At 41.4% G+C, this 26,997-nt stretch overlaps 1 protein-coding gene across 3 annotated transcripts in view; it reads left to right on the top strand.

The window, feature by feature from the left end:
- The window catches only part of KHDRBS3 (KH RNA binding domain containing, signal transduction associated 3), a 318,181-nt gene that overhangs the window by 93,875 nt on the left and 197,309 nt on the right, over window positions 1-26,997 (top strand). The window contains exon 1 of one of the 3 annotated variants that reach the window (XM_075920081.1): window positions 9,206-9,608. The exons of 1 other annotated variant lie outside the window; for it this stretch is intronic. Coding sequence is in view for 1 of the 2 variants with exons in the window: in XM_006123528.4 (XP_006123590.2) it covers window positions 9,521-9,608 (88 nt within the window). In the remaining variant the exon portion in view is untranslated. Of the gene's footprint in view, window positions 1-9,205; window positions 9,609-26,997 lie in introns of those variants that run through there. One more of the 3 variants, XM_006123528.4, reaches the window with a different exon arrangement.

The following is a 26,997-nucleotide window of genomic DNA, read 5'->3' as shown; positions in this document are numbered from 1 at the left end:
CATAAAGTGGTAACAGTAAATGAAAACAAGAGGCTCTCTGACTCACTCATTGAAAGATAAAGCTTTTAAAAACCAAAAGCACCCTTTATAAGCTTTATAGAAGTTAGTGCCAAAGGAGAAAAGGGAAGGCTATAATTTGAGGAACAAGCATTTGTTTTCTTTTTAATAGGGAGAAAACTGAATCATCCACTCAATATGGCATTGACCATGCAATGTGGTTTGTCCTGATAGAACAGTGTACAAGATCTTGGCTCCCATCACTTTCTTTCTAGGATTATTTTGCTGAAAAAAGAAAAAAAAGTGATGTTCTTTTTCTGGAAGGAAAATAATATCTAAATTTTTGGGTTATCATTAGTAATAATAATATGTGCCTTACTGAAGGACAGAAAATCACTTTAAAATGTGAATTTTCACAGTTACTCTATGAGAGATAGGAAACAAGATGGATTAACTTTATGCTAATATAGTATTTAACTGACCTGTTTATTAACCATCTTCTCATTTAAAACTTGGACAGGGCCTTAATCTCTTTGAGTTTTTGTTTGTGGAAATGTAAAACACAATTCAGAATGGACAGCTTTCATCCACAAACTAAAGCGATGACACCACAACAGGTCAGTCCGTTGTTATTTCTAGTCTGACTCAAATAAAAAAAAAGACATGAGATTTCTAGCTTGATTTTTAGACAAAAGTTCAGAATGGAACTGAAATTTTAGATGCTAACCTACAAACCATAATAGATGTGTTAAACAGAAAAAATGTTTAAAAATAGCAATTCATTTACGTATGTATTAACACAATAGGGAAGACTAATGAGATAGAAGGAAAGAATAGGAAAGAAGAAATAGGGTTAATCATATTAACAAGTCCATTTGTTTTCTCAGACATTTTCTTCTAGGGCCTTGAAATTGGAGCTTCATCAGTGTATTTTAGAATTCCTTATAACACTTATCATTTAACTATCTCAACATTTCCCAGGCAAATGAGGTCTTTATGAGAGGTCCCTAGTGGAATTCCCAAAGTCTTCTTTTCTTCTTACTTAAAAGAAGCTATTGTTGGGGTATATAAATGCATGTAAAGGCATCTGTATCACTGTGGAGGAGACTAGGTAAATTATCTGAAAACAAAACACCACCTTAACAATTTCTCTTTATCTGCTGGTGCATAATTAGTTTGGAACAGTTAAACAGTACCTGTTTGTGTTACAGTTGGCTCTATTCAATCCTATAATCCAGTTCCCCAGAAAGGTTAAGGAAAAGAGTAAATCAAACTAACTAGAAGAATTCACTTGTAATTAAAATACTTCTGCATAGGGTTTGATATTAATCATGAGGAAATGGGGAAGTGGTTGGTTTCCAACTGCCTCTATTTCAAATTGGAGTTTTGTGAGGTAGACTGAGAAATGCAGTTGTTCCAAGAGGTGGCCATTTTGGAAGACTGACCAACATCCTGGGAAATGGGGAGAAGTCAGGGGCCTTTTATAAAAATGACCTTTTAAATAGCAAGAGAGGACGTGTAACTAAGAATGAGCGAGGCTGGTGAAATAATGCCTGTTAGTTTTAGTATTATGTTTGGCTCTGTTCAGGGTTTGTAGGGTTTACAGGTACTGTATTTAGGGACACAGTAGCTTCATGTTTATTTTTATGAGTATGTTACAGAGAGGATTTTAAAAAACGTTGTTTGTTTTAATAAATGGGCTCTTTGAAGAGCACAAAATCTAAGACTATCAGAATACAATTTGTTAATAGTGATTGAATAAGTGAGTGATGCTGCATTATAGCAACATCCTGATAAAGTGATGATGTGGCCTCTGTTTATATCATGGCTCCTTTTTTAACAAGTTCAACTTAGCCGGTAGCTCTTTGACCTCTGCAATAGCAGACTGAGTTGCCTTCATTAGAAGCATGCATGTGGACATCATAGTGCACTAATAGGAGTCACTGCAGCGGTAGAGGACCTTTTATCCCATCTTGTGACTGGAAGGGTGGATCATCCTATGACTCCTTCAGAAAAAAAAAAAAGAAGCTGATTATCTTAATGCTCCACAGAATGCTCTCTCAGGCCACGTCTACACTGTACAATTATTTCGGAAGAAACTATTCTGGAAGAAATACTCAGAAATAGCTTTTTTGGAAATAGCGCGTCTATACTACAGGGAAGCCTGGAAATTAGTCCAGGGCAGGCTCCCCTCATGTGGACGTGCTACCTCAGTTTAGAGCCCCAGCAAACACTGGGGAGTAACTACTTTGAATGGCCTGAAGGAAGAGCTATTTCAAAATAGCAGCAATAGAGCGTCCACACTACTGCTATTCCGAAATAGCTATTTCGGAAGAGGCGTTATTCCTCCTGGAATAATGTTTACAAATGCTGAAATAAACCCTCAGTTATTTCAAAGTTATTTTGAAATAATGGGCTAGCTGTGTAGATGCTCACAGTTATTTCAGAATAAGGAATGTTATTCCGAAATAACACTGCTGCGTAGATGTTATTAAATTATTAAAAGTCAATTATTAGAAGTCAGTGAATATCCAGCAGATTCTTGTGCTGAATTCACTTTGACTTTGTTGCCATCCCTTTTGCATTTGCTTTATCTGACTATTCTTGTTACTGGCTGAAATATTCACAAAGGCAGCACATTTTATATGATTTTGGGGCATATTGGTACAAAGTTAAATGTGAAATTGTGAAATATACACCAAAAACATTATTCCAAGGGTTATGCTCATTCAATCAGTGACGGAAACATGCCATGCAGCCCGTGTCTAAGCCAAACTAGCATAGTTTATTTGTTGTATATCAAATACAATGAATAAATACCAAGACTTTAATGATAACAGTTCTAGAAGCAGGGGTGTAGGAAGGGGAGTTATAATTGCTGTTCAACCTTAATTTGAATTTTTAGGCATTTGAGTTTAAAATCTGATTGCTAATATTGTAGTAATGCCTCTCTCTGTGAGTTAATGATAACTGCAGAGTGAGAGATACACGGTTTTACAAAGTAATTGTGCTACTGCATCTCAGTGGGGAAAAGCACAGCAGGGGTGCTTTGGCATAACCTGAGTATGTAAAGTCACAATACAAAAACATGCTGTTCTATGAGAAACAAAGTTATTGGAACAATGTTTTGTCATAATACAAATGTAGTCCCCTTGGAAAATAAATGACTTGGCTTCACCTAAGTGTTTATTTTTTGAGAAATGCCTCATGTTTGCCTTGTTATTAATCTAGCAGCAGACAGAACTATCCAGTGACAACATTCTGTTCTACTGACATTATCTGCTAAAGAAAAAACATCTTTGTGTTAGGTTATTTCTATCACAAAATAACCACTTTATAAGGCTAGTGTTTATAGAAATGTTAAAATAAGAATACATTCATACACATTTAGTACTCTGAGGTTCTACATTAATAGTTTTTCAGACAATTTTCTGATCTCGGAGAGATATTTATTGGGATTGTATTGCCTTGGTAAGTTCCTCAGTGTGTGGAAAAACAAGTTTTCATGTAGTGACCAGTGGAACTATTGATTGTGATGATTCCCATCCTTCACATTTATTCAGGTTGTTAATATGAGATATTTGTAGTCACATTATGATGGCCTCTAATGCTCTCATTTATAATGAATTCAAAGACAGAATGTTTGATGTTAGCCTAAATTAGGTCTCTGTCCAACATCATTCTTAATTACTATACTTCAATGTGGAGAGTACTTTAACCCTTTATTTAATCTTATCTATATATCTATCTATCTATTGCAAATCAGGCTTCTTCACCTGTCCTTTGTGGCACTGAATTTTATTATGTTATTATAAATATTTGTCCAGAACTCCCCCCCCCCCAAATAAATAGTATTTTTAATTCACTTCATATACACACCTCATATAAGCACTGTAGTGCTTTGGTGATACAGATAAATTGATTTAGAGCCTCTTAATGTTGATGTAGCATATGCTGCCAGGAGGAGTTTTAATACAACTGCTCTGAATAATACAAGCTATATTGACTCTTCTTTGGCATAGCTGCATTCACACTGGGGTTTTTGCAGGCATAGCTATATAAACTAGGGATTGTATTATTTTCACAACCCTAATACAGATATGCTCAACCCTCCCCCCCCCCAAAAAAAAAACCCAAACCCCTTTGTAGTGTTGATCTGGCATTAGCCTGTGAATGCCATCTGGACTGATGCCTATATTTTAACCCAGGACCTTCAGTGCTAAAAGCATAAAAGGGAGTTCTTTCAAGTGGCAACAGTAGCAGACTCCTAAATGTCCTATATGTTGGTCACTGGAGGGGGACAAAGACTCACATTTTCCTACTGTGGGTTACGTATGCACATATAATTAAAAAATACAGAGTAAATCCCTCAATCAAATAATGAATTATACCATAACTATAAATGTATATAGCACAAATGACAGTCAACTGTTAATCACAGTAATTACAATACAATATATCAAAGGCCTTTAGAAGAAATCATAAGCCATTTTATTAATAATACTGGTCAGAATGTACCACTGTATAAATCTGTAGGAAGAAAAAAAGTTCCTGCCTTAAAGATTTTTTAATTTAAAAAGATAGAAAATATGCAGAGTGATAGAAACGGGAGAGAATAACAATGAGAGCAGAGGATAATCAAACTAATGTTAGAACTGTCCTAATCATTTTATCAGACTTTGTTTGATTTCTCAGAGGGGTAGCCATGTTAATCTGTAAGGGTATGTCTACACTACCCTCCTAGTTCGTACTAGGAGGGTAATGTAGGCATACCGCACTTGCAAATGAAGCCCGGGATTTGAATTTCCCGGGCTTCATTTGCATAAGCGGGGAGCCGCCATTTTTAAATCCCCGCTGGTTCGAACCCCGTGCAGCGCGGCTACACGGGGTTCAAACTAGGTAGTTCGGACTAGGTTCCTATTCCGAACTACCGTTACTCCTCGTGAAATGAGGTGTACCGGTAGTTCGGAATAGGCACCCTAGTCCGAACTACCTAGTTCGAGCCCCGTGTAGCCGCGCTGCACGGGGTTCGAACCAGCGGGGATTTAAAAATGGCGGCTCCCCGCTTATGCAAATGAAGCCCGGGAAATTCAAATCCCGGGCTTCATTTGCAAGTGCGGTATGCCTACATTACCCCGCTAGTTCGAACTAGGAGGGTAGTGTAGACATACCTTCTCTGAAAAAATGTAAAAAAAACAATGAATGCTGTTTTTTAAGTGCTGCAGGACCATTTGTTGTTTTTTGTTTGTTTGTTTGAATTGTTAGTCTTGAGATGAACAACTGTACAAACCTGTTGTTAAAAAGCAGTATTTGGCTGTGAAAGAGACTTAAAATTTACTGTATGTACTGTAGTTGTAACTGTGTTGGACCCAGGATGTTAGAGACACAAAACTGGTGAGTTAGTATTTTTCCTAGACCTACTTCTGTTGGCGAGAGACAAGCTTTTGCGTTTCACAGAACTCTTCTTCAGGTCTGGAAAAGGTACTCTGAGCAGAATGCCAGGTGGAACAGATTGTTTCACATAAGTAGTGAGCACATATTCAAAGCAACCATTCCAGATACGGTAGGCTGTTAAAATCTCTGCAATCAAAGGACAATAAAGAGAGGGCTGGTGGGTTACAGACTGTCGTAATAAGCCATAACAATCTGTTACCCTTTAACCTCCTCTTGTGCATATTATTGTGACTGCTTTAAACCACTTGAAACAATTTTAAAATATGGAATAGCAGGATAAATTGTGCTATTTTTATGCTAATTGGTAACTAGAGGAAAACAGCCAGAGATCTCTAAGGGTACATCTAAACTGTGGAGCTATTTCGGGATACTGGAGGTATCCCGAAATAGCTATTCCATGTCTTTTACACACGCCTGTTATTTCAAAATAGATTTCAAAATAATGGGCGCGCTATTCCGGCATCCCTGTAACCTTCATTCCACGAGGGTTAAGGAATGTCTCGAAATAGAGCATTATTTCGAAATACATTTGAAATAAACTACGCAAATTGCGTAGCTTATTCCAAGATAAGGGTGCTGTCTAGATGCACCCGTAACTTCTGGTTTTAGTACGTCACTAAAACAATTCTTTCTTTTCACCTTTAAAAGAATACTTTTTTTTTCAATTGTGAATGATGTTAGGTTTTCCAAAAATGGTTAGTATTGTCTTTGCATGGGAAATGGAGTTAAAAGAATTGTTTATTGTTCTGGACTTTCGTCACTTGTTTGAAAAGTTGTCTCCGACCTGGCAGTTGTCTAGAAGATGGGCATCTACTTCAAAGACCCAACCTCAAAAGCAGGTAACTAAAACAACTGGACTATAATAAAGGATTCTAAACCAGAAGGGAAAAGGTACAAGCCTCATTTATACTAAAGTTTTGTACCTGGGGAGCATAAAGGATTCTTTGAACAGGTCTATAATAGAAGTACTACATAAGTACAGGTGCATCATTGCAGCTGTGCTGCTGTATCACATTTGGCGAAGACATTCTATGCCAATGGGAGAATGCTCTTCTGTTGGCATAATTATTTCACCTTCACAAGAGGTGGAAGCTATGTCAGAGGCAGAGCATCTCCTGATGACACAGCACCAATGTGAACAGCACTTCAGTCACTGTAACTTGTATCATCTGGAGATGTTTTTTTCATATCCTTAATTTAAGTGGTAGTGTAGACCTGATCTTTGATATCAATTTGAAAATTCTGAAAGATAAGAGTAAAAAAAGTTATAATGTACCTCTTCTGCCAGGTATTGTCAGCATCAAGAAGGCCCAGGTTCATATTCGCTGTTCCTTTTAAACACTAACAAACTCTACCAGCTTAAGACCCCATCCTGAATTTTTGAGATCGCTGAATATTTTTCTGAGTACTCTTAGTAAGTAATATGACATATTTTGCTCACAAGCCCTGAGTCTATGTATGGAACAATGAAAATTTTAATGGGGAAAGGGAATTCTATTCCATTGGTTCTTATACAGTGGTTAGATATTTGGTTTGTTAGTGATATTTTTTTTTTGTTTTCTGTTATATAAATATACTTGCTCCTTTGTGTTTCTATTAGAGAAGGCAAGACCAAGGAAACATGCCTTAGGCTTAGAGCAGAAAGTGATGAAGTTTGCTATGGCCTTGGTTCATGGAAGAGGTCATTCCATTCGTTCTTTGACTGTCTCCAGAGAAAGTTCTATCTCCTGCACATACAAACTTTACGTTTATTGTTGATATTTGCTGTGTTAGAGGAGCAAAGTTCTTTACCTGGAACTTTGTACTTGAGATTTAAATAACCTGTTCTGGGCCCAGTGTGTTCAACATTTCTTTTTTGCTGGATCTCAGTCTTCACTTAATGATGGGTTGCTTTTGGAACTATTTGGACACACATAGATCAGTTCTGGGGTTACTGAACTAAATAGCTTTGAACAGGGTGTATTTTGTAGATCATATAAGGATCAAGTCAAGTTTGATGACTTTTCCACATGGAAAAGTACATACCACGTGGAAAAGTTCATAAGAAATTCCAATTTGTATTATCTGTTGTAATATTTGATGTGTATGCTTTAAAATATGATGTCTTTATAATCAGTACAAAAAAGAGCCTAGAAATGCTCAGAGTTCAATCTTAACTCTGTACTTCCTAACCATTGAGTACATGGTTTCTCAACCATAATATTAATATTACTCTCTCTTTTGCTCTCTTTATACTAATATTATCAATACATCACTTTTAATAGTATAAATACAAACACTTTTGGATGAAATTCACTACATAAATATCAAGAAACCTGATTATCATAACATATTTTATATTTTTCCACGGATCTTTTGGTGGTTGCTAGTCATCGGTTAACTGCTACACTGATTTTTTTTTCAATAAACATAAACTTTGAAATTAAAATATTTCTGTAGCATTACGGCTGTTTCTTATAAAAGCATTAGCAAAATAGGTTGTCTGTTTTTCTCATGCCCAGCAGGGAACAGATATTTCTATCTCTCTTTTTGGGTTATCAGCAAGGATTCACTGGTGAAATTTCAAAGGCCAAAGTTACAGATCATAATAAACAATCTTCTGATGTATTTATTAAGAGGAAGGAGCATGGAAAGAGTGACACTTGATAAGTGATAGGGCAACTTATTTATGTTGTATTTCTCCATCTGTACATTATCTCCCTACTTCATAGGTCTGTGGTGAGGATTATTTAGCTAACACTTGTAAAGAGCTTTAAACCTCATTCTGGAGAGACATACCAGTGCTCAGTGTTTAGGAGAGAGAGAGAGAGAGAGAGCAGAATTTTAGTAGGGGCATTTCAATGTATCAAACCTCACAAGTGTTTTAAAAAAAATCCAAGTCTCTAAAAGATCATGAGATGAAAAAAATGGTTTTTAAATTGGCCTTTTGGTGTCTGAGCATAAAGGGTGCACCCAGGTCATATGTTTAAGCTTTTCTGCCCAAGCAGCAAAGCTAGAAGCAGTTGCCAATGAAAGTGGTGATTCCCACAATCACTCCTCTTCCGTAGCTGGGACTTTGAATGAAATTGCAGCTATTCTGAGACTCGTGAGGCAATCAGGATGGTTGGCAGCCCTGGTTTCCAAGAATGTGCCCGGGTGGGGAGGGACGAGTGAGCTACCTACAATTCCCCCACATTCGGGTTGTGTTGTTTTAATAACGGGATTTTGGGAAAGGTGGCAGCGTGAGGCAGCAGACTCAGGGATGCCCTTTCGCTATGGGGCGGCTTGGCTAATTGCACCTGGGAGCGAGGGTTTGCTGGAGAGCGCTCTCCCCGCAGGTCGGGGTATGCGCGTGTGAAGGTGACTGGAGCAGGATGCTGCTGTGTGGCTCCGTGAGGCACTTCGAGCCCAGGGACTTTCTCCCCTCGCAGCCCCTGCCTGGAGCGTGCAGGGCAGGATGAGCCGCTGTGGCCACCAGCAGCCGCTCAGGTGCGTGCCGGCCAGGGGAAGGCGCGCGAGCCTTTAACCATGACTCCCGCGAGCGCTTCCACTCCCCGACCCCCTCACCAAGCTGGGACCAAGGCGACACAGCCAATCAGGAGCCGCAGAACGGAGCTGACTGACAGGCGAGCCCACCCAATGAGAGGCCGGGTGAAGAGACGAGGCCGAAGAGCACCGCCCGCGGGGAGGATCGCGGGGCGAGGCTAGACCACATGAGGGCGGGGTTGCCAGCACCGTTGGGCGTGGCCTTTGGGTAGCGAGGGGCGTGGCCTCCCGGGCCCTATTTAAACCTGCTGTTGCCAGCCTCGCTCGCGGAGTCGGCGTCGGTGTTCGCCGCCGCTGTGGATAACGGTCGCGCGCTCGGGTTTCTCATCCCCCCCCTCCCTCTCTGGCTGCCTTCTTTCTCCGCGGCGGGGGCTGGCTCCTGGGGGGGCGGAGGGCTCCCCCTCCCCTCGCGTAGGGCGGGCGCGTGGCGGCCGTTGGATGCGCCGGAGGGAAGCGCTGCCGGAGAGGATTTACTGCGCCCGGTGCCGCCGCGCGCCGCTGCCCCTTGCCCTGCGTGCGGCTCCGCGGAGCGCGGCGAGCGGCCATGGACGAGAAGTACCTGCCCGAGCTGATGGCGGAGAAGGACTCCCTGGACCCGTCCTTCACCCACGCGCTGCGGCTGGTGAACCAAGGTGGGGCCCGGCGGGGTGGGGCGCGGGGGCGGCCAGGTGCGGAGTCCGGCTCCTCCGGGCTGGTCCCCGCGCGGGGCTGCCTGCCAGCGGCACCGGCTGCTGCTCCGCGGCCGCCGGGGGAAAGTTACGCGGGGGGGGGCAGGCGCCGCGTATCTCGCTGCGCTTCAGAGTCTGCGGGGCTCCGGCGAGAGGCTGGAAGAAAAGTGTCTGGTCCCTGGGCATCCCGGTGGGACCAGCTGGGAGGAGACGCCCTTACCGGGGGGGGTGAAAATCTCCACACGCTGCCCAGGTGGCCGAGGGGTGACTCGCTTTGGAGCATTTTTTGGGGAGCGGTCCGAGTCGGATGTGCACGGGCTGGGGAGACAGCCTGGGGGTGAAGCGCTGCCCCGCTCGGTTGACACTTGTGGGCTTGCTGTTTGTTTCCAGCATCCACCTAGGAGAAGGAAAAAGTGCCCCCTACCCCCGAGAACCATGCATAGTGCACTTGGTAGCTGAAACGGATGCGTTGTCGTTAAATGGTTTAGAGTAGGCTTTTTAGAAGAAAAAATAACACTTTTGGTGAGTGCGTAATGTAGGCTTTCTCCATCACCACTTCAATTTTAGTACCATAAAAGATCCCTATCAGTTCTGTTCGTTACTTCCATTGGATTAACGATGAACAGATGTTGGCTTACATCCCTGCAGTTTCTAAAGGATTTATTATTCCTGGTCCTTTTCTAATACGTTGTTCATTTGTCTGTTAACACCCTGATTGGCCTTGCTAGTGTTTCTAATGAACTGTGTTTCCACAAGTGCCTGTGCAGTAGGCAGCTGTGTGACAGAATCTGAATTATACAGTGCAGGATTAGTGGCATTAAGGAGGATGGGGGTTGAAGTCAAAATATAAAAACCAAAATATAACTTTCACTACTTGGGGCAAGTGCATCTAATTTAACAGAATGAAAATTGCTTAAATTAATTTTGAGTCCAGTTTTTTATGTTGCTACTATGAAGTATTGCTTTGGGATTATTGGGCATACTTGTGTCAGTCAGTTGGTGTTGTGAACAATCCATAGGTCAGTTACGCAGTCATAGTAAGAATAGATTCAACTGTATGTGTAACATGTATCTCAAAATAGTCCAGGTTTTTTCACACACAGGTCTCTTGTTGAGACTATTTTGCTGTCCAGTATAGCAGCAAAACTAAATAAATGTATGTTTGTTCTTTGAAGTTGTCTACAAACAAACTTTCCCATGGGAAGTCATGTAAACACTTGTAAGGTCAGATATTGACAGTGGCACTTAAAATTGATTTTATGCTAAATTTATAGCAGCCTAGAGGAGAATTTTATGCAATCTGCAGTGATTGAAAAATGACGCTTAGAAATCAAAGTCAATTAGCAACCATAAATTGAAGAAAACTATTTCTGAAAATACTAGTCTATTTCAAATGTCTATTGCCTGAATATTAAATATAGTATACATTCTGCAGTGTGTTCAACTAACTCTGTGAATGGTAAACTGCTGTATGATGAGTGGAGATATTATGAACACTTGTTAGAAAATTTATGAATAGAAATATTTCAGACTTATTACCAAATCAGTTCCCTTCCTCTTGATTCTACTTCTTGAAAGTATGTATCTTTACCTCATTGGTAAAATGATCGGAAGGTTATACCCGTATTTGCTTTACTACATTTATTGATGATATCCAAGTTTTACAAGTGGTTTAAGACTGGCGTGGCTTGTTGATTTGTGGTGTGCTAGAAACTTCTCTCCTTAAATTCTGTCATGCCTTAAAACTCTGTCTTATCGTTGACAAGGCACATGCACATAACCCATGCTACTTGCATTTCACAACTTGAATATGTAGCTTGATTCTCTTAAACAGCAGAAGGTCTTAAAGTGTGAAACTCCTGACAATCATAGCTGATAGCAAGTTTTTACAAAAAATTCCATCAACTCGACGCATAATATTTGCAAAGGGATATCTTGGTGTAAATCAAGCTTTCTGCTACTAGGAGAACTTGCACTATGAAAGTACATCTAATTTACAACAAAATACTTGTCCTCAAAACATGACAATTACTCAGTTCTCAATTCTGAGGCTATAAAATCTGAAAGATGTTTTAGGTGCTTGTGTGTGGATACCTGATCTTTTCCGGGAAGTTATAAGGATATTTAACATACTTACCTGTGTGCTTGAAGCAAATCATAAGGATTTTATTGATCCGGGTCCCATCTATTTCTAATTTCCTGGTACGGTAGTTTTGTATGTAGTTAGTAATCTTGTATTGAGATACTTGGCTTAGATTTAACTTCTGTGCTGTTAAGTCACACAAACAGATGATTCTTCCATTTATGTTTGACTCTAAGAAACTAGCACAAACTGCCAACTTACTGCTCCAATTTAAAATGCAGGTTTTGTTACCTTAATTACTTAATATTACCTGAGTTGATGGCTGGCCTCCGTTATCTAATCTAGTGTTTAGTCAGCAGCTGCTCCAAAAAACGATGGAATGGGTAGGTGATCATCTCCTCTTAAATACAAAAACATCCCATTATTAATTAGTGACTTCAGAGGCTAATAGCTCTAACCTATTCTCAATTATAATGGGCTATGATCTTTTTGGTAAAACTATAAAAAAAAAGTTGTATTCTGTAACATTTTTTTTCTTGTCTACCTGGGCTGTAACTCTAGCAGTTTGTACTCACTCAGCTTTTCAATGTCCCTTACGATTCTTGAATAAGTAAAATCAAAATGGATCACTACTTGTTACTTGAAAGTTTTTACTGAAAGAAGCGCAATTCTTACACTTTTTCAGTGGCAAAATCAGAATTGATATTTAGATTGCAAAAAACACATGCACATCAAAGGCTGTAACCAGTCTAATTATTGCCATTGCTTTTTGTCAGTTGGCAAAGATAGTGGAGTTTATCATAAGACAACACACAGTGGAAAGATGAACATTATTTTGATGAATAATTGACTTAAGAATTTCTTGAGACTGAACAGAATCAGTATTGGAAACAGCGCAATATTCAGTACATGAAGAGCACAGTGACTTTCACACATGTCTTGTCATATTCCCTCTTTGATTCAAGAGGGAAACAAAGCTGCCCTGTGTTCAGATATTCAATGTCAGTTAATGTGTATTTCCATGCGGAGACTAGTGTACTGAGATCCTTTTAATAGCAGACAAAATCATAAGACATACAAGTGTTCTTTCTTGGTCTATAGGTTAAACTACAGCACTCTAAGCTACAGACAGGAATGAACATTCAGCTGGGGAGAAAAGACTTTCCTTTACCAGATAGTAGTGACCTTTTTCTGTGCAGTACTTAAGAACTAATGTTTGCTTGGCAAAAAGTGTTTGCTGGCATGAGCATACTGATGGAACTAAAATAAGCATCTACATATTTGCTGCCTGCCTGTATATTCATTAACTGAATTGCTTGCTACTTTCAACTGCTACAAAACAGTAATCTTCTCAATTGTGCCCTCCCTGCCAGCCTCCTCTTTACCAGAATTTTCACAAATGGAGAGGCGGTTATTGCTGACATCTCTTTTTTGTGTGTTTTTTTTTTTTTTTTTAAAAAAAGTATTGAAGCAATTCACTGCTGCTTAAATATGGTAGAACAGTGGGGGTCCTCAAAGCGGTAATGACAATGTATTGTCACAGGTCTAGTCTGAATCAAACATTTTAGTTTTCTACCTGACTAAAACATTAGTTTTCTTACAATAAATAAGCTTTCTAAAAACTTAATGTTTGTGACTGACACATAGGTGAACCTTTCATATAGGTAAAAAACTGAGTGGTGAAAGTTCCTGCATGTTAAACATTTTAGCCAGTTCTAATGTGTAGCTCATATTTGACGGAAATTCCTCTGCCTTTTCCTCATGGAGGTTTAATGACCTGAGGAATAATCAAGGTGGTGGACTCACTCCTTCCCCTCCCCCTGCCTAAGCGGATGTAACTCAGTTATGCATCTTTCTATGCAGTCTGAAAAGATTGGAAAGTTGAGACGTATTTTTAAAGTGAAGTTGGGGCAAGAGGCAGAAACCTCAAGGTGATTCCTAGAAGTTAAGGTGTTGGATACAGCTTTCATCTTAACTATTGCCATAAGGGTAATCACATGGAGGGAACATTTTGTAAGACTTCTGTTGCATAAGTGACTTGTTAGTCATTGTATTAAGTTGTCAACATGAAAAGTTTTAATAAGCAATTGTTACTGCTGTCATCTTCTGCTCAGTTTGCATGTGTGGTAAATAGAAGATGTAAGTTCCTCCTGGCCAGAGTGTAACTTTTGAGGCAAAGTAATGCACTTCACAATGAGAAGATGGCTTGCAATTTTGAGGTGAGGGCAAACTTTCATAGGATTTACAGCTGAGTTTATCAGGTTTTGGCATCTTAAATTGGCTTTTAGAAATATTTTCTTGAAGTTGCCCCATTTGAATCTACTGTAGTGCATTTGACATTAGGCTGCCTTATTTCTACCACTAGACATGTCACTGCTTTTAAGACTTCAACTACTCTTTCATGGTATACGGTTCAGTTCCCTTCTATCAAGGAGGGCTTTGTGAATGTAAATACATAGGGGCTACATCTAGACTGGCCCCTTCTCCGGAAGAGGCATGCAAAGCAGGCAAGTCAGAATAGGGAAATCCGCGGGGGATTTAAATATCCCCCGCGGGATTTAAATAAACATGGCTGCTGCTTTTTTCCAGCTTGGGGAAAAGCTGGAAAAGAGCGTCTAGACTGGCGCAATCCTCCGGAATAAAGCCCTTTTCCGGAGGATCTCTTATTCTCTCCCCCCCCCCCCCCCCCCCCCCCCGGCCAGTAAAACTGGGTTTTGAATAGCTATGTGAAACTTCTGAACCTCAAATATTAAACTTGAGGACTCGTCTTTCCATTAGCCTTGTTCTTAAAGGTATAGGAGTAAATTTTATGTAGCAAATGATTTACAGCATCCCTGTAAACTGAGTTTAAGATCATCCACATTATGCTTCATGTTTGATTCCTCCATTCTGACTCAACTTCAGCCTGTGACCACTTGCCAGTCACATCTAGCCTAAGTCTCAGGAGGAAGCTGTGTTAGTCTATAACTGGGGGGTGGAGGAATGGTCCTGTAGCACCTTAGACTAACAAAATGTAGATTGATATCATGAGTATTTCTGGTCACAACCCACTTCAGATGAATAGAGCAAGGAGTCCAGAGTTAAACAAATCAGAAAGATGAGGTGGGGGGAAGCAAGGAAAAATAACTTGTCAATTAGTGTCTGGGCTAAATGAGGCTATTAAAGTGGGCTGTCAGTGCTTGGTACTTAACTTTTTTGATGTAATTAGGGTGTCAAATGTAGCCACCCGTCCAGGTCAGGTCTCTGTTCAGACCTTGATTAAAGGTGTCAAATTTGCAGATGAAGGCATCCAGTCTAAACTGACTTCTAATTGACTTGGACACTTCGACAGTCAGAGTGATCTGATTGATATGGTTTGTCACTTCCCACCCTCATTGTCATGCAATGAGACTCAAACTAAAACTGTGTTCTTCTGAGCACTTCACCAGAAAAGTCAGTAAGAAGGTCAGAGCACCAGTTGCGTGCTCTCCTGGTGTGACACTGACTAAACTTGCACATATTTCTAAATTCTGTGAGTATTCTTCCATGCCCTCAATCATCTTGACTTAAGGTGATTAAAATAACCCCTCTTGTCTCCTCTGTATGGCAGTTAGGTATCAAGGTTGGATTAAAGAAGCACCTTTTGTAAAACATCAGTATGGCTATTCTTGAGGTCCATCTAGCCCAGTAACCTATCTTCTGACACTGGCCAATGCCAGATGCCTCAGAGGGTGTGAACAGAACAGGGAATGAACAGGGACCCCTCTCCTCAGTTGTCAGAGGCTGGAAATTGACATTCTTAATCATTCTGGATAAAACTCATTGATGGACCTGACCCCCATGAATTTAACAGGGCTCAAACGAACTAGATGTTGTGGAGACGAGGACTTTCTCTGGCAAGGAGTTTGCAAGTTGACTGAGGTGCATGAACAAAACTTTCTTTGGACACCCCCCTCGACCCCAGTTCTTATGCTGTGGGAACAAGTACATACCTTTTCCTTATTCACTCTTCCACACCAGTCATGATTCTATAGAACTCTGATATCCCCCAAGTTTCCACTTTTTTCCCCTAAGATGAAGAGTCCTAGTCTTTTAATCACTTGTCCTATGGCACCCATTCCAAACACATAATCATTTGTTGTCCTTCATAGATATTTTAGCATTGGAAAAAGTTCAGTCTTGATCAGTTGACCACATCTTCATGCATTGTTCAAGATGTCGGTGCACCATCTATTGATGAGCAATAAGATATTCTATCTTATTTTCATCCCTCTTTTTAACAATTCCCAACATGGTTTGCTTTGACCGCTGAACAGTGTGGATGTTTCTAGAGTACTATCCACAATGACTCCAATATCCCTCCTGAGTAGTTATAGCTAAACTGGTCCCTATTTTGTATGTATAGTTGGGATCACTTTTTCCAGTGTGCATTCCTTTGCATTTATCAGCACTAAATTTAACTTGTAATTTGGTTGCCCAATCACTTTTGTGAGGTCTTTTTGAAGCACTTCAGCCTGCTTTGGTCTTCATATCTTGAGCAGTTCAGTATCATCTGTGGATTTTGCCACTTCACTTTTTACCCCTGTGTCCAGATCACTTATTGGGACCAATCCTATTCAACCTATTTATATAGACCCTTGGGGAATGCTGTTAGCTAACTCCCCATTCTGAACACTTACCACTTATTCCTACCCTTGTTTCCTGTCTCTTATTCAGTTATCAATCCATGAGAGGACCTTTCTCTTCTTTGTCACTGGATGCCAGGCAGCACATAGAAGCTGTAGAGCAATTAAAAAACCTAACAGTACAGGCTGGACCTCCCCTGGTCCAACATCTTTGGGACCTGACCAGTCCTGGACAAGGGAGATTTCCAGACTGGTGAGGGAGGGAATGGGGGGCACTAGCATCTCTTCTGGGTTTGTCTTCCCAGCCATTAGGGCCCCCCCAGCCTCCTGGCCTCATAAGCTGGAGCAGCCCTGCTTGAGCTCACAGCAACCCCACTGGAGCTCTGGGCTCTGGTGTGCCTCCCTCTCCTGTGTCCTACTGTCCTGCTATGCCAGCAACCTCTGCTGCTGGGGCTCTCTAGTCCTGCAACATCTCTGCTCATGATGGACCAGAGTGTCCAGGACCACAGATTCAACCTGTACAAATAAAAAGCTCATGATGAATAGACTACCTGTGAGAACTCAAGGTAGTTATGAATGAGGAATCATTAAAGTGGGGTTTCAAGTGGAGTACATAAGCCAGAAATATAAAATCATTCCTTTATAAAACTTGGATGATACAGGGACTGGAGCCATAAATGAGAAGGCACTTGTATAGAGGAATTAGTCTCAACTTCTTTGTACCCTTTTTGTCCGCAGTTTGATACCAAAATTCAAGTTAACTATTTAAATATACATCTCTCTAAATATTACAGTAGTGTGCTGATTGAGATGGTTAGTGATGCATTGTAACAAGTAAGCAAAACTGCAATTGTAGTTGGTGTTTACAATGCAGTGTGCACATTTAATTGTAGTAACATACAGATGGCGGCAATTTTTTGTAGAACACTATACAAGCTTAACACATCTAATACCCAGTGCCCTATGAGGACCTAAAATACCTGGCGAAATCAGTTGAACTAGTTACTTTTGACAGCAATGAATCTCTCCCTCCCCCAAAGCTTCTTGTGCCTCCCAATATCAGTGGTTTAAGAAGCTCTGATACAGAGGGATCTGGATTGCTGATCTGTGTCCACTCAAACAAAAAATGTATTGTAATACAGCCAAGTACAAAATTATAAATCTAGGAACGGGGAAGGTAGTTAAATATCAGACTAGGGAATTGAATCTGGGAAAGCAGTGACTTGGGGTGGCATCAATATGCTCTCTGGATGAATAAACAGAGGGAGAAAGAATAGGGAGGTAACCTTTATCTCATGGCATTGGTTGGGTGAGAAAGTATTGGAATGCTGTCAGGTTATAGTTGCCACACTTTGATGGCCATTGGAAAAATTAGAGTGGGCAGAAGAGAGCCACAGGCCTGATTTATAGCCTGAAGAAAATGCCTTGTGGTGAGATTTTAAAAGCTCAGTCTTTAATTTCTAAAATATAGATGACTGACTCACGGGTGTAAGTACCTTCAACTAGAAAATGCCAGAGTCTATCTAGCAGAGAAAGATAACAGTCATGGTCTGGAAAATGAAGCCAAACTAATTCAAACTTGAAATAAGGCACAGTTGTAACGGTTAAGGTGATCATGAGTTTGGCACAAACTACCAAGGGAAATGGTAGATGCTCTAAATCAAGGATGCCTTTCTAGATTTTTATGCTTTATTGGGCTCCGTAACCAAGTGTAGTTACCCTTGCAAGCAGGGGAAACAATGTCTGAACTCTATCTCACAGGCATATATGGTTCCTGAGCAAAGGAGGCCATGAAGACTGGAGTGGGAAGGGGAGAAGGAAGGAAGCTGGTACCCCAGGTACTGTTAGCCTCTTAAGTTACAATCTCAGTGTTTCTATCCTTTGCTAGTCTCTCTCTTTTTTTTTCAGCTGCTGTCTTTCATCAATTACTTTTGTCAAGTTTAAAATTAATACCAAATTGGGAAATAAGTGGTGCTTCACATATACTTGCTGCTTTATCATTAGCTGATTTCCATTGCTTGCATTTGATGACTTTATCAGGTTTTCAGCTTCAGCTAGCAACTCACCAGGGGTGAAGCTACAGGGCAGCAAACAAATGCCAGTCTAACATTAGTGGCTGGTAAATCTTTTGCACTCTAAGGATATAGGAAGGATTTGATACATCTCTTGGAAGCTCTTTCTTGGCTCTCCTTATAAAGCAATTCCACATAAATGTTCAGCTAAACTTGTCAAAACAGTGTGCATTAACATGAAGTATCAATTTTCTTTTGCATTTTATTTATATATATTATATATATATATAACTTCCCCTGGGGTGGTATTTGGCACCAGTATAGAATTTAAACCAATGCTAAGCTGATACCTAGGATTCAAGATGGGATGGTGTTTTTGTTTAACTCAGTTTCTCTTGTGCTCTCTTACTTAGGAGATTCATCTCCTAACAGGACTTAAAACGTTCATAAACATCTAATCCTACAGTGTCTGCACTGTTTAACCACTCATTGTAAAACTTCAGTGTAGCTCCAAGGATAAATCAACCTGGCTGTATCAAGGGCAGAACAGTATGTAATGTCAACAATGAGATGGTTTTTCTAGGACAACTTGGTCCCAAGTGAAGTTTCTCAGAGCTAGTAGTGTTGGCCTAAATATAAAAAGGAATAGTCCATGTGGCACCTTAAACTAACAAACATATAGTATCATGAGCTTTCATGGATTGACTCATTTCTCCAGATGAGTTGGAGTGGAAATAACAGGATCAACAACAAAAATGCTTCATTTGTAGGACCCACAATAACGAAACCAGTTAAATGATCTGGATGTATCCCATTCATAGTTTGTGTGAGTGCAGATGTCTAACACGGGAAACTTTGGCTTTGTAGTGCATTAACCAGTTAATGTGTCTCCAAGCCCAGAGTAGCTGTCAAACTTGTAAACAAATTCCAGTTTTGCCATCTTTCTCTAGTGAAATTCCATTATAGAAGAATGACAATTATCTTTTTTTTTTTTTTTTAAATCCATGTTTGGATGTCCAGGCAGGTCAAAATGTTACCCCACAAGTTTGTCACTTTTTTCAAAAGACTGTCTGGTTTGGCCACTATATACCTGTCAGAGGGGCATTGCTGGCACTTGATCGCCTAAATATTTTGAGGCTGTGCAGTTTTGAGCCTCTGACCTTGTGTGGTTAGGCTTTGTGATATAAGGGAAGGATTTATTACAGGCAACCCCACCACCCTGAAGGTGAGGATTGGTCTGTCTTCAAGGCCTGAGTGAGAAGGGTTGTTCTCAGGATAGGAAGTAGAATACCTGTGTGTGGGCAAGGCATTGTCTTCCCAAACTGCCAGCCTGGCCTCACCCATACTCTGTCCCAAGAATACCTACAGTAGGCATTTTGAGGGCAGAGTGCTGCTGCCTCCAAGCACCTGCCTTCCCTGTAGTGCTCCAGGGAAGCCGGAGCTACACACTGTCTGATGTAGTCTCCTCCTCTTCCCCCCCCCCACCCCCCTTTCCCCTCCCTGGTACTCCAGGGCTGGGGAGGCTTGTCTACTGTGAGTGGCAGGCACTGGGATGGGGCAGGGGGGTTAGCTCTACCTTTACCCACTTACTATGTTTTGCCAGGAGTTGCAAGGTTTAACTTTTTGCATATCTAGTGATGACCAGTAGTGGTCTCTGTTCACTACTTAAACACCCACCAGGAGACTGCCTGAAAAATCATTTAAAGGTCTCTGGGATTGGTGCAAAAGCTGTTTTATCTTGGGGATTGGCTATAGACAATAGATCATGAGATTTGTTCTGGATGGAAGCTAGAGGCATGTAGGTAAGAATACTAGTCAGTAGGTTTCTGGTATGGGTGGTGGCTGACCATTTATTTGTACTGAAGTGTCAAGGAAGTAAATCGCTTTTGTGAACTGGTCCAGGCTGAGGTTGATGGGGCAGAGCGAAGGAAACTGAAATCAATGGTATACCTTCCTGTGGGTCCATGTCCTCAACATACCATAAGTAGAGGAAGGATAATAGGGGACAAGCTGAGGAAACATGGTTAGAGGTCTGATATAAAAATGGTGTCATATTGTGGGAAGTGAGGAAATAGTGACACAGCCAGATAAGTACCCAGAAATCAACTAATTGAAGACCGGCCCAACAAGAAAGATGCTTCTGTTGATGGTGGCATGTCTTTCAGTGCAGTTTAGGGATGTTAAAATTAGACTAATGAAGTAACTGAATAGTGGATGGAAGTCTAATCAACTCAGTTGAGAAAGGGCATTTCCACTTTGAAAAGTAGCACTAGACCAGTGGACGTATGCTAATCTTTTAAAGGTAGAAGTGCTGCTTGGTGTTCTGCCTCTGAAATGTACAAGAGCCCCTGCTGGGGCTCTTCCACATTTCAAATGTGGAACGCTGCTGCACCCATGCCCCTTCCCATAGAGCCGGGGGGGAGGGGGCAGCTTTGAAGTCAGTTCCGCCAGCACTCCATGCTGCTTCTTTGAGAGGCCGCAAGATTGGGGGGGGGGGGGGGGGAGAATCGACTAGTCAACTAGTTGCCTGCATCCCTAGTACAGTCTGCTCCTGTTTATCTTGAGGGGACAGGTTCCCTACACTTGTGTGGTGTCATTCAGTATATATGAAGCATGGTGGCCAAAGAAAACATGGAGATGATCCCTCTTGTATTCAGGTTTGATGCTATGGGTAGCCATGTTCTGGGAAACACACTGGCTTATAACTGTCAGGTTGTGATCTAACATGTGTTTAAAGAGGGGATCACTTGCCCTGGTTTAATTTTATCAGTGTAGATGTTTGAGCCACCAATAAAAACCAGTTAAAATTCAAGCAATCAGATTACTACAAAAAAATCTGCTCTATGATTTGAGCCTCACTCAAGCTAGTTACCCTCAACTAGAAGAAACTTTTCTACATATAATTCATTACACGTGCTATGGTCAGATTTCAACTTGAAGCTAGGGCATGAAACTAAAACACGAGCAGATGGGCCCCTTCAGAAAAATAGATTAAAGAGAATACTCTCCTGGCCAGCTACAGAGTTAATCCCTTGTCAAGAGGTATTGCCAATTGCTGGTGACTATCAGACTAGGATAGAAATGTATAATGAGCTATGACTCCAATGAAAAAATAACCTAGAACTTTCCTGCTTCATTCTCTTCAGTTTCTGACCAATTAGAGAGATGCAGTGTACTTAAAAGCTATTTTATTAAAAATTATTTGCATCTCAAATGCTTGGCACATCAGTTTTCACAGCATGAACTCTGAGATTCCCTTCTTTGAGTTGTCATTAGTACGTTCCTTTTTAAAATGGAATATCTGCCAAAATAGACATATTTGGCTCTGCATCTTTTGGGGAATCTTTACATTCCTTGTCCTATTTCTAGTCAGGGAGTGGCTATTAAATACTGGCAGAAATACCAGAATGGTACTTCCTGAAGCATGTTTTAGAAGTAATGTTGGATAACCCTAATCTGTGCTGCTTTGAGTTAGCATAGCATTGATTGTTGAGTTTGTTTTCAGTGGGCATATCAGGGTATGTCTACACAAAGTGATTTCAAAATAACTTGACTAGCATCTACACAAACTGCTACTGCGTTCTTGCCATGAGGACTGTGTAAATGTCCTGAACAGCTTCAGGCTTAGAACAGAATAAAATACTATCTGTTCTATCTAAAGGAATCATTTGGACTACCACTAAGACTTTAGCTTTTTGCTTCAAGAATTCACTGTAGGTGTGTAACTCGCAGCTTGAGGGTATGGTGTATACCATCTGACAATGAGACCACATTCAGAGAATGTCTGCTCTACTGCCTTAGCTAATTGCCAGCTGGCTCTCAGCTCATGCAGTAGAGGCTCATGTATGACACTCCAGAGGTTCCAGATCAGTCTGCCTGTCTGCATTACAGGTGTTCCAATCCAGGTATCATTGCACCCCTCTTCCTTAAATTGGAATACGACAGCATACCCATACCAATTGTACCGGCACAGTCCCTGCCTCATGCACCACTGGGCCATTAGTTCTTGGGTCATACATACAACACTGCAGTTCCAGGAGATGTAGCCCTGTTAAGCTGTGGCTTAGTCATAAGTAAATAGCTTTTTTAATTGGTGTTGACAGTACTGTGTCTTAGCATCTCTGATGCTTGGAGCACTTCCTTCAGTCTTCAAGGTGGCTGCTGCTGGCCCTGACTGCTCTAGTACAGAGGCTAATGGCTCAGTTTCCTGTGTCTATCTGTAACTCCTTAAGGTAGCACCAACTGCTCCTGCCTCAGCATTGCAGACTACTGCCCAGCACCACTGTGCCCACACTAGCAATGCAGACACGCTTTGCACCTCCAGTCATTACATCCTCTGGAACCAATACCACCAGCACCTTGCCACTGGTTACACCATATGGGTCTGTTCTCATTCACTTCCCAGTCTATTATCTAGCTGCCTTTCCAAGACCTTTAGTATGTTCCCCAGTTCTACCATAATTGTCCAGCAATGAGACAGAAAGGGTGTTTGTCCATCACCATTCTTCTGCCAGAACACCTGTTGCCATAGGGCCACCTATATCTATCCTCACATGACCATGACATGCCTCCCTGGTATGAACACCAGTGGATGGGATTACTATTGCCTTACCCAGATTACTGGCTGTATTGGAGCCCATAGGGTCATACCGATAATAGCATAGTAACAACCTAGCCAATTCAACAAGTGGCCAATCCACTTCCAGACAGAGGTCATACGTAAGGACTGCATTGGAGAACAGACACTGCCCTTGACACCTCACAACCCAACAGTAATCTTCCTGTCTGCCAAATGAGGCCATTATGTCTTCACCATAAACCAGTGAACAACTGTTGCTGAATTTCAAGACCAGTTTAAAAGAGATGTAATAGTGGAGCCAGTTAAATGATTAACAAATAAGCAGATGCATGTAGCTAGTGTTAACTAATAAGCAACTTCACCCTCTTGCTATTGATTTGCATTCCAAGTATTTTTGGAGCTGGCAGCCAGGTATGCTGGTAGCTACCCCACTGCAGCTCTGCAAATCTTGTGTGCTTCCAAGTTGACAAGAGGAGTAGCCTACATATTGTCAAGGGTGTTTGAGTGAATAGTAGTACCCTTCTGACCATGGACCTTAAGTGTCACCAATATGTCTGAGGCATTTCTGCTGCAAACCTGCAGTGAAACATCTACTCCAGTCCAAAAAAGGACATGGACAGTTGACTTGATCATTTGAAACTCCATTTCGAGGAGGTGCTTTCACATAGGAAACAATGGAATTACTTTGACATGAGACTCTAAATAGGGCCTGAGGGTTTCTCCATCTTTGTGTTCATTCCGGCTCATTGCTTTGAACAAAGGGCCTGGAAGTATTGATTGACCTGTTCTAAGAAAGGATGTATTCCAGAAATTTGTAAGGTAGTAGAGATGGCATTAACTAAGAGCCTGCACCGGTACTGTTGTGACTGGTGTATGTAATATAATTTAACTATTCAACTTTTTTCTCTTTCTAAAGATCAACAGGGTTATTCTAAAGAATTGGCACATCATGATCTTTTGGGCAAGATCTAAGGCATAAATTGACTTGGCAATGTGGCTGGTTCTTTAGGATCAGAAGAACCTGATTAGATTTGGTGAGACAGGTTTTCATAACCTCTCCTCCTGTGTATTGTTTAGGGAGGTTAAACCCTAGGCAAACCTAAGGTTTGAGATTTTAATGAGTTCCTAGACAAATGGGATCCCAGGCTGGGAATTGCACCCACAGAAGCAGCTCCTGGCTATGGCATGCCATCTGTGGGGCTGGAGCAGCCTCATGCTATGGCAGGCAAGGAGCCACCCCAGGCCATACTGGTAATCAGGTAACTCTTCCCATCCTTAGTATGGTGTCATAAGCAGGGCTACACAGGAAAAGCTGGAGTGTCTAAAGTGCAGCTTCTGTAAGTTCTTGCTGGCCAGTGTGGCAGCCAGTGTTACTGGACTGGTTTGGTATACCTTCATGTTGGACTTCACCCTCATCTTGGGCTGTAAAGTAGCTGTGTCTTAAGCAATTTTTGCTGATTTGACCCCCTCAGTGGTGGTCCCAGAACTGTCCTATTACACATGGATCTTGCAAAACAGTAGTGTCACAATTTCACCAAACTATAAAAGGGATGACCACAAATACCATATTCCCTCCCCTCTGAATTTTTATTTTTTATTTATGTACTTAGTGGTAGAGGTGGCCCACCAAAGGGGCAAACAGCATTTTCCTTACCCAGCAAGACACAGATGACCTCGGGCAACAATCTTTCAAAGTTTAGATACCTTCCAGCCTTGAACTCAGCATGTCAAACTGCAGCATTACTGGCCAAATATAATCACAAGAATTCTAGCAGACTTGTAGTCTTTAATAGACATCTCACAGCATACATTTGAATCCCTGACTTCCATAAGTGAAATATCACCTACTGCAGGGAAAAGGTTAGAACTAGTCACGTGGAGGGCATTGTGGTTTACATCTTTCACATTCGCACATGAAATAAACACAGATAACATCTCCTTCAAAATCTGTTCTGCAACCAGAACCCATGAGGTAAATAGTACATAAGGCAAAGGATTCACAAGTCACATGATGCTCCCTTGCCAGGCATGTGTATGGCTGGAAAGAAACCCTTCTTACATGTAGAACAACTGAGAAGTAAAGACCAAAACAACACCCTCCACCACCTGTGGTGTCTCCGCCTCCTTACTCCAACACATTTGGAGTTTGACTGGAAGACTCATCAGTTGCAGTACCTACTACAACTCACTCTTCAGAGCAGGGATGTTAAAATGCATGCATTATGGTAAACATGTAACCCCTCTATCAAATGCAGTAGCACGGGGGAAGAAGTAGGTGAGCTAGTGGCTGTGGGGAGCAGTCTGTCCTATGTTGATAGAGGCAGCAGGGCTGGGGACTACAATGTGACTGAAGGTTAACCAATGAGCCTGGGCTAATAATACAGCATGCTTGCTCCCTTTGTACATCAACTGGGTCCTGGAAGTCATCTGATCAGACCCATTTTGTATCTAAGCAGGAATCTGCATCCATTTCCACAAAAATCAGCCGCAGATATCCACATCCACAGGTGCAGATGCAGATTTTTCAGAGCGCTCATCATTGGCTATACCGCTCCTCTTTACCCCTAGCATGGCTCTCAAACATGTGCAAATCAAACACAGGAGGAAATTAACAATACCCCCCACAAGATCAAGGACAACCTGTGCTCCAGGACCCCTACACCTGATTGCAAAAGATGCCTTCCTTTTGATGTGGGGAACATGTGAAATACTGTATAATTTAGAGGTATGGCCTAATTTATTTATTTATAAAACCTAATCTGCACATATGGAGGAGGCCTATTCTGCCATTCGTATAAAACCAACAAGTGAGAATAACCTATGAGTAATGACTTAAAACATTACTATATAAACAGTCAAGGAGGAGCACTGAGGTTACCAAATGCTGGAGTCTATTGGACACAACATCCATATTTCAGCTGTATACTTACCTGGGTGCCAGAACACCCTAGCTGAGCTCATCATGCTAGCTTTTTCTCAGGCCTACAGATTGGAAGTGAGCAACCTGACAGCTCAACACTTACTTCCAGCCATGGGATCACCCATGCATAGACCTTTTTGCCACGGCCCTTGACATCCAATATCTTGCTCCAGAGGAGGGCTGGGGAAATGCTTTTGTGGGAGACACATTCCTAAGTACTATATAGATCTTGCTATACATATTTCCACCAAGGAAACCACTGGTCCTCAGGAGTATACAGAAAATTAAGAATTGACAGCCAGGCTTATTCTAATAGCCCCCATGTAGCCAAGACAACCTAATTATCCCTTCATGACATACCTGTCAACATTCCCACAGTCACATGTCTTTCACTCAGATCTACTGACACAATGGGAGGGACAGATACAGCACCAACATACAGATCCTGGTTTTATATAGAGATATATCTATCTCATAGAAGTGGAAGGGACCTTGAGAGGTCATTGAGTCCAGTCCCCTGCCCTCATGGCAGAACCCAGTACTGTCTAGACCATCCCCGATAGACATTTACCTAACCTACTCCTAAATTCCTCCAGAGATGGAGATGCAACAACAACCCTAGGCAACTTTTTCCAGTGTTTAACCACCCTGACAGTTAGGAACTCTTTCCTAATGTCCAACCTAAACCTCTCTTGCCACAGTTTAAGCCCATTGCTGCTTGCTCTATTCTCAGAGGCCAGGAACAAGTTTTCTCCCTCCTTTTAGATATCATGTCCCCCCTCTCGATCTTTTCTTTTCCAAATGAAACAGCCCAATTCTTTCAGCCTTCCTTCATAGGTCATGTTCTCTAGACCTTTAATCATTCTCGTTGCTCTTCTCTGGACCTTCTCCACAGCTTCCTTGAAATGTGGCGCCCAGAACTGGACACAATACTCCAACTGAGGTCTAACCAGCCTAGAGTAGAGCAGAAGAATGACTTTTTTGTGTCTTGCTCACACCACCTGTTAATGCATCTTAGACTCATGTTGGCTTTGTTGCCCCAAAAAAGTCACTGACTCATATTAGCTTGTGGTCCACTATAACCCCTAGATTCCTTTCTGCCGTACTCCTTCTTAGATAGTTGCTTCCCATTCTGCATGTGTGAAACTGATTGTT

Source organism: Pelodiscus sinensis, chromosome 2 (genome assembly GCF_049634645.1).
Source record: "Pelodiscus sinensis isolate JC-2024 chromosome 2, ASM4963464v1, whole genome shotgun sequence".
NCBI lineage: Eukaryota > Metazoa > Chordata > Testudines > Trionychidae > Pelodiscus > Pelodiscus sinensis.
Note: the sequence above shows the minus strand (reverse complement) of the source record. Positions and strands in the feature narration are given on the sequence as shown.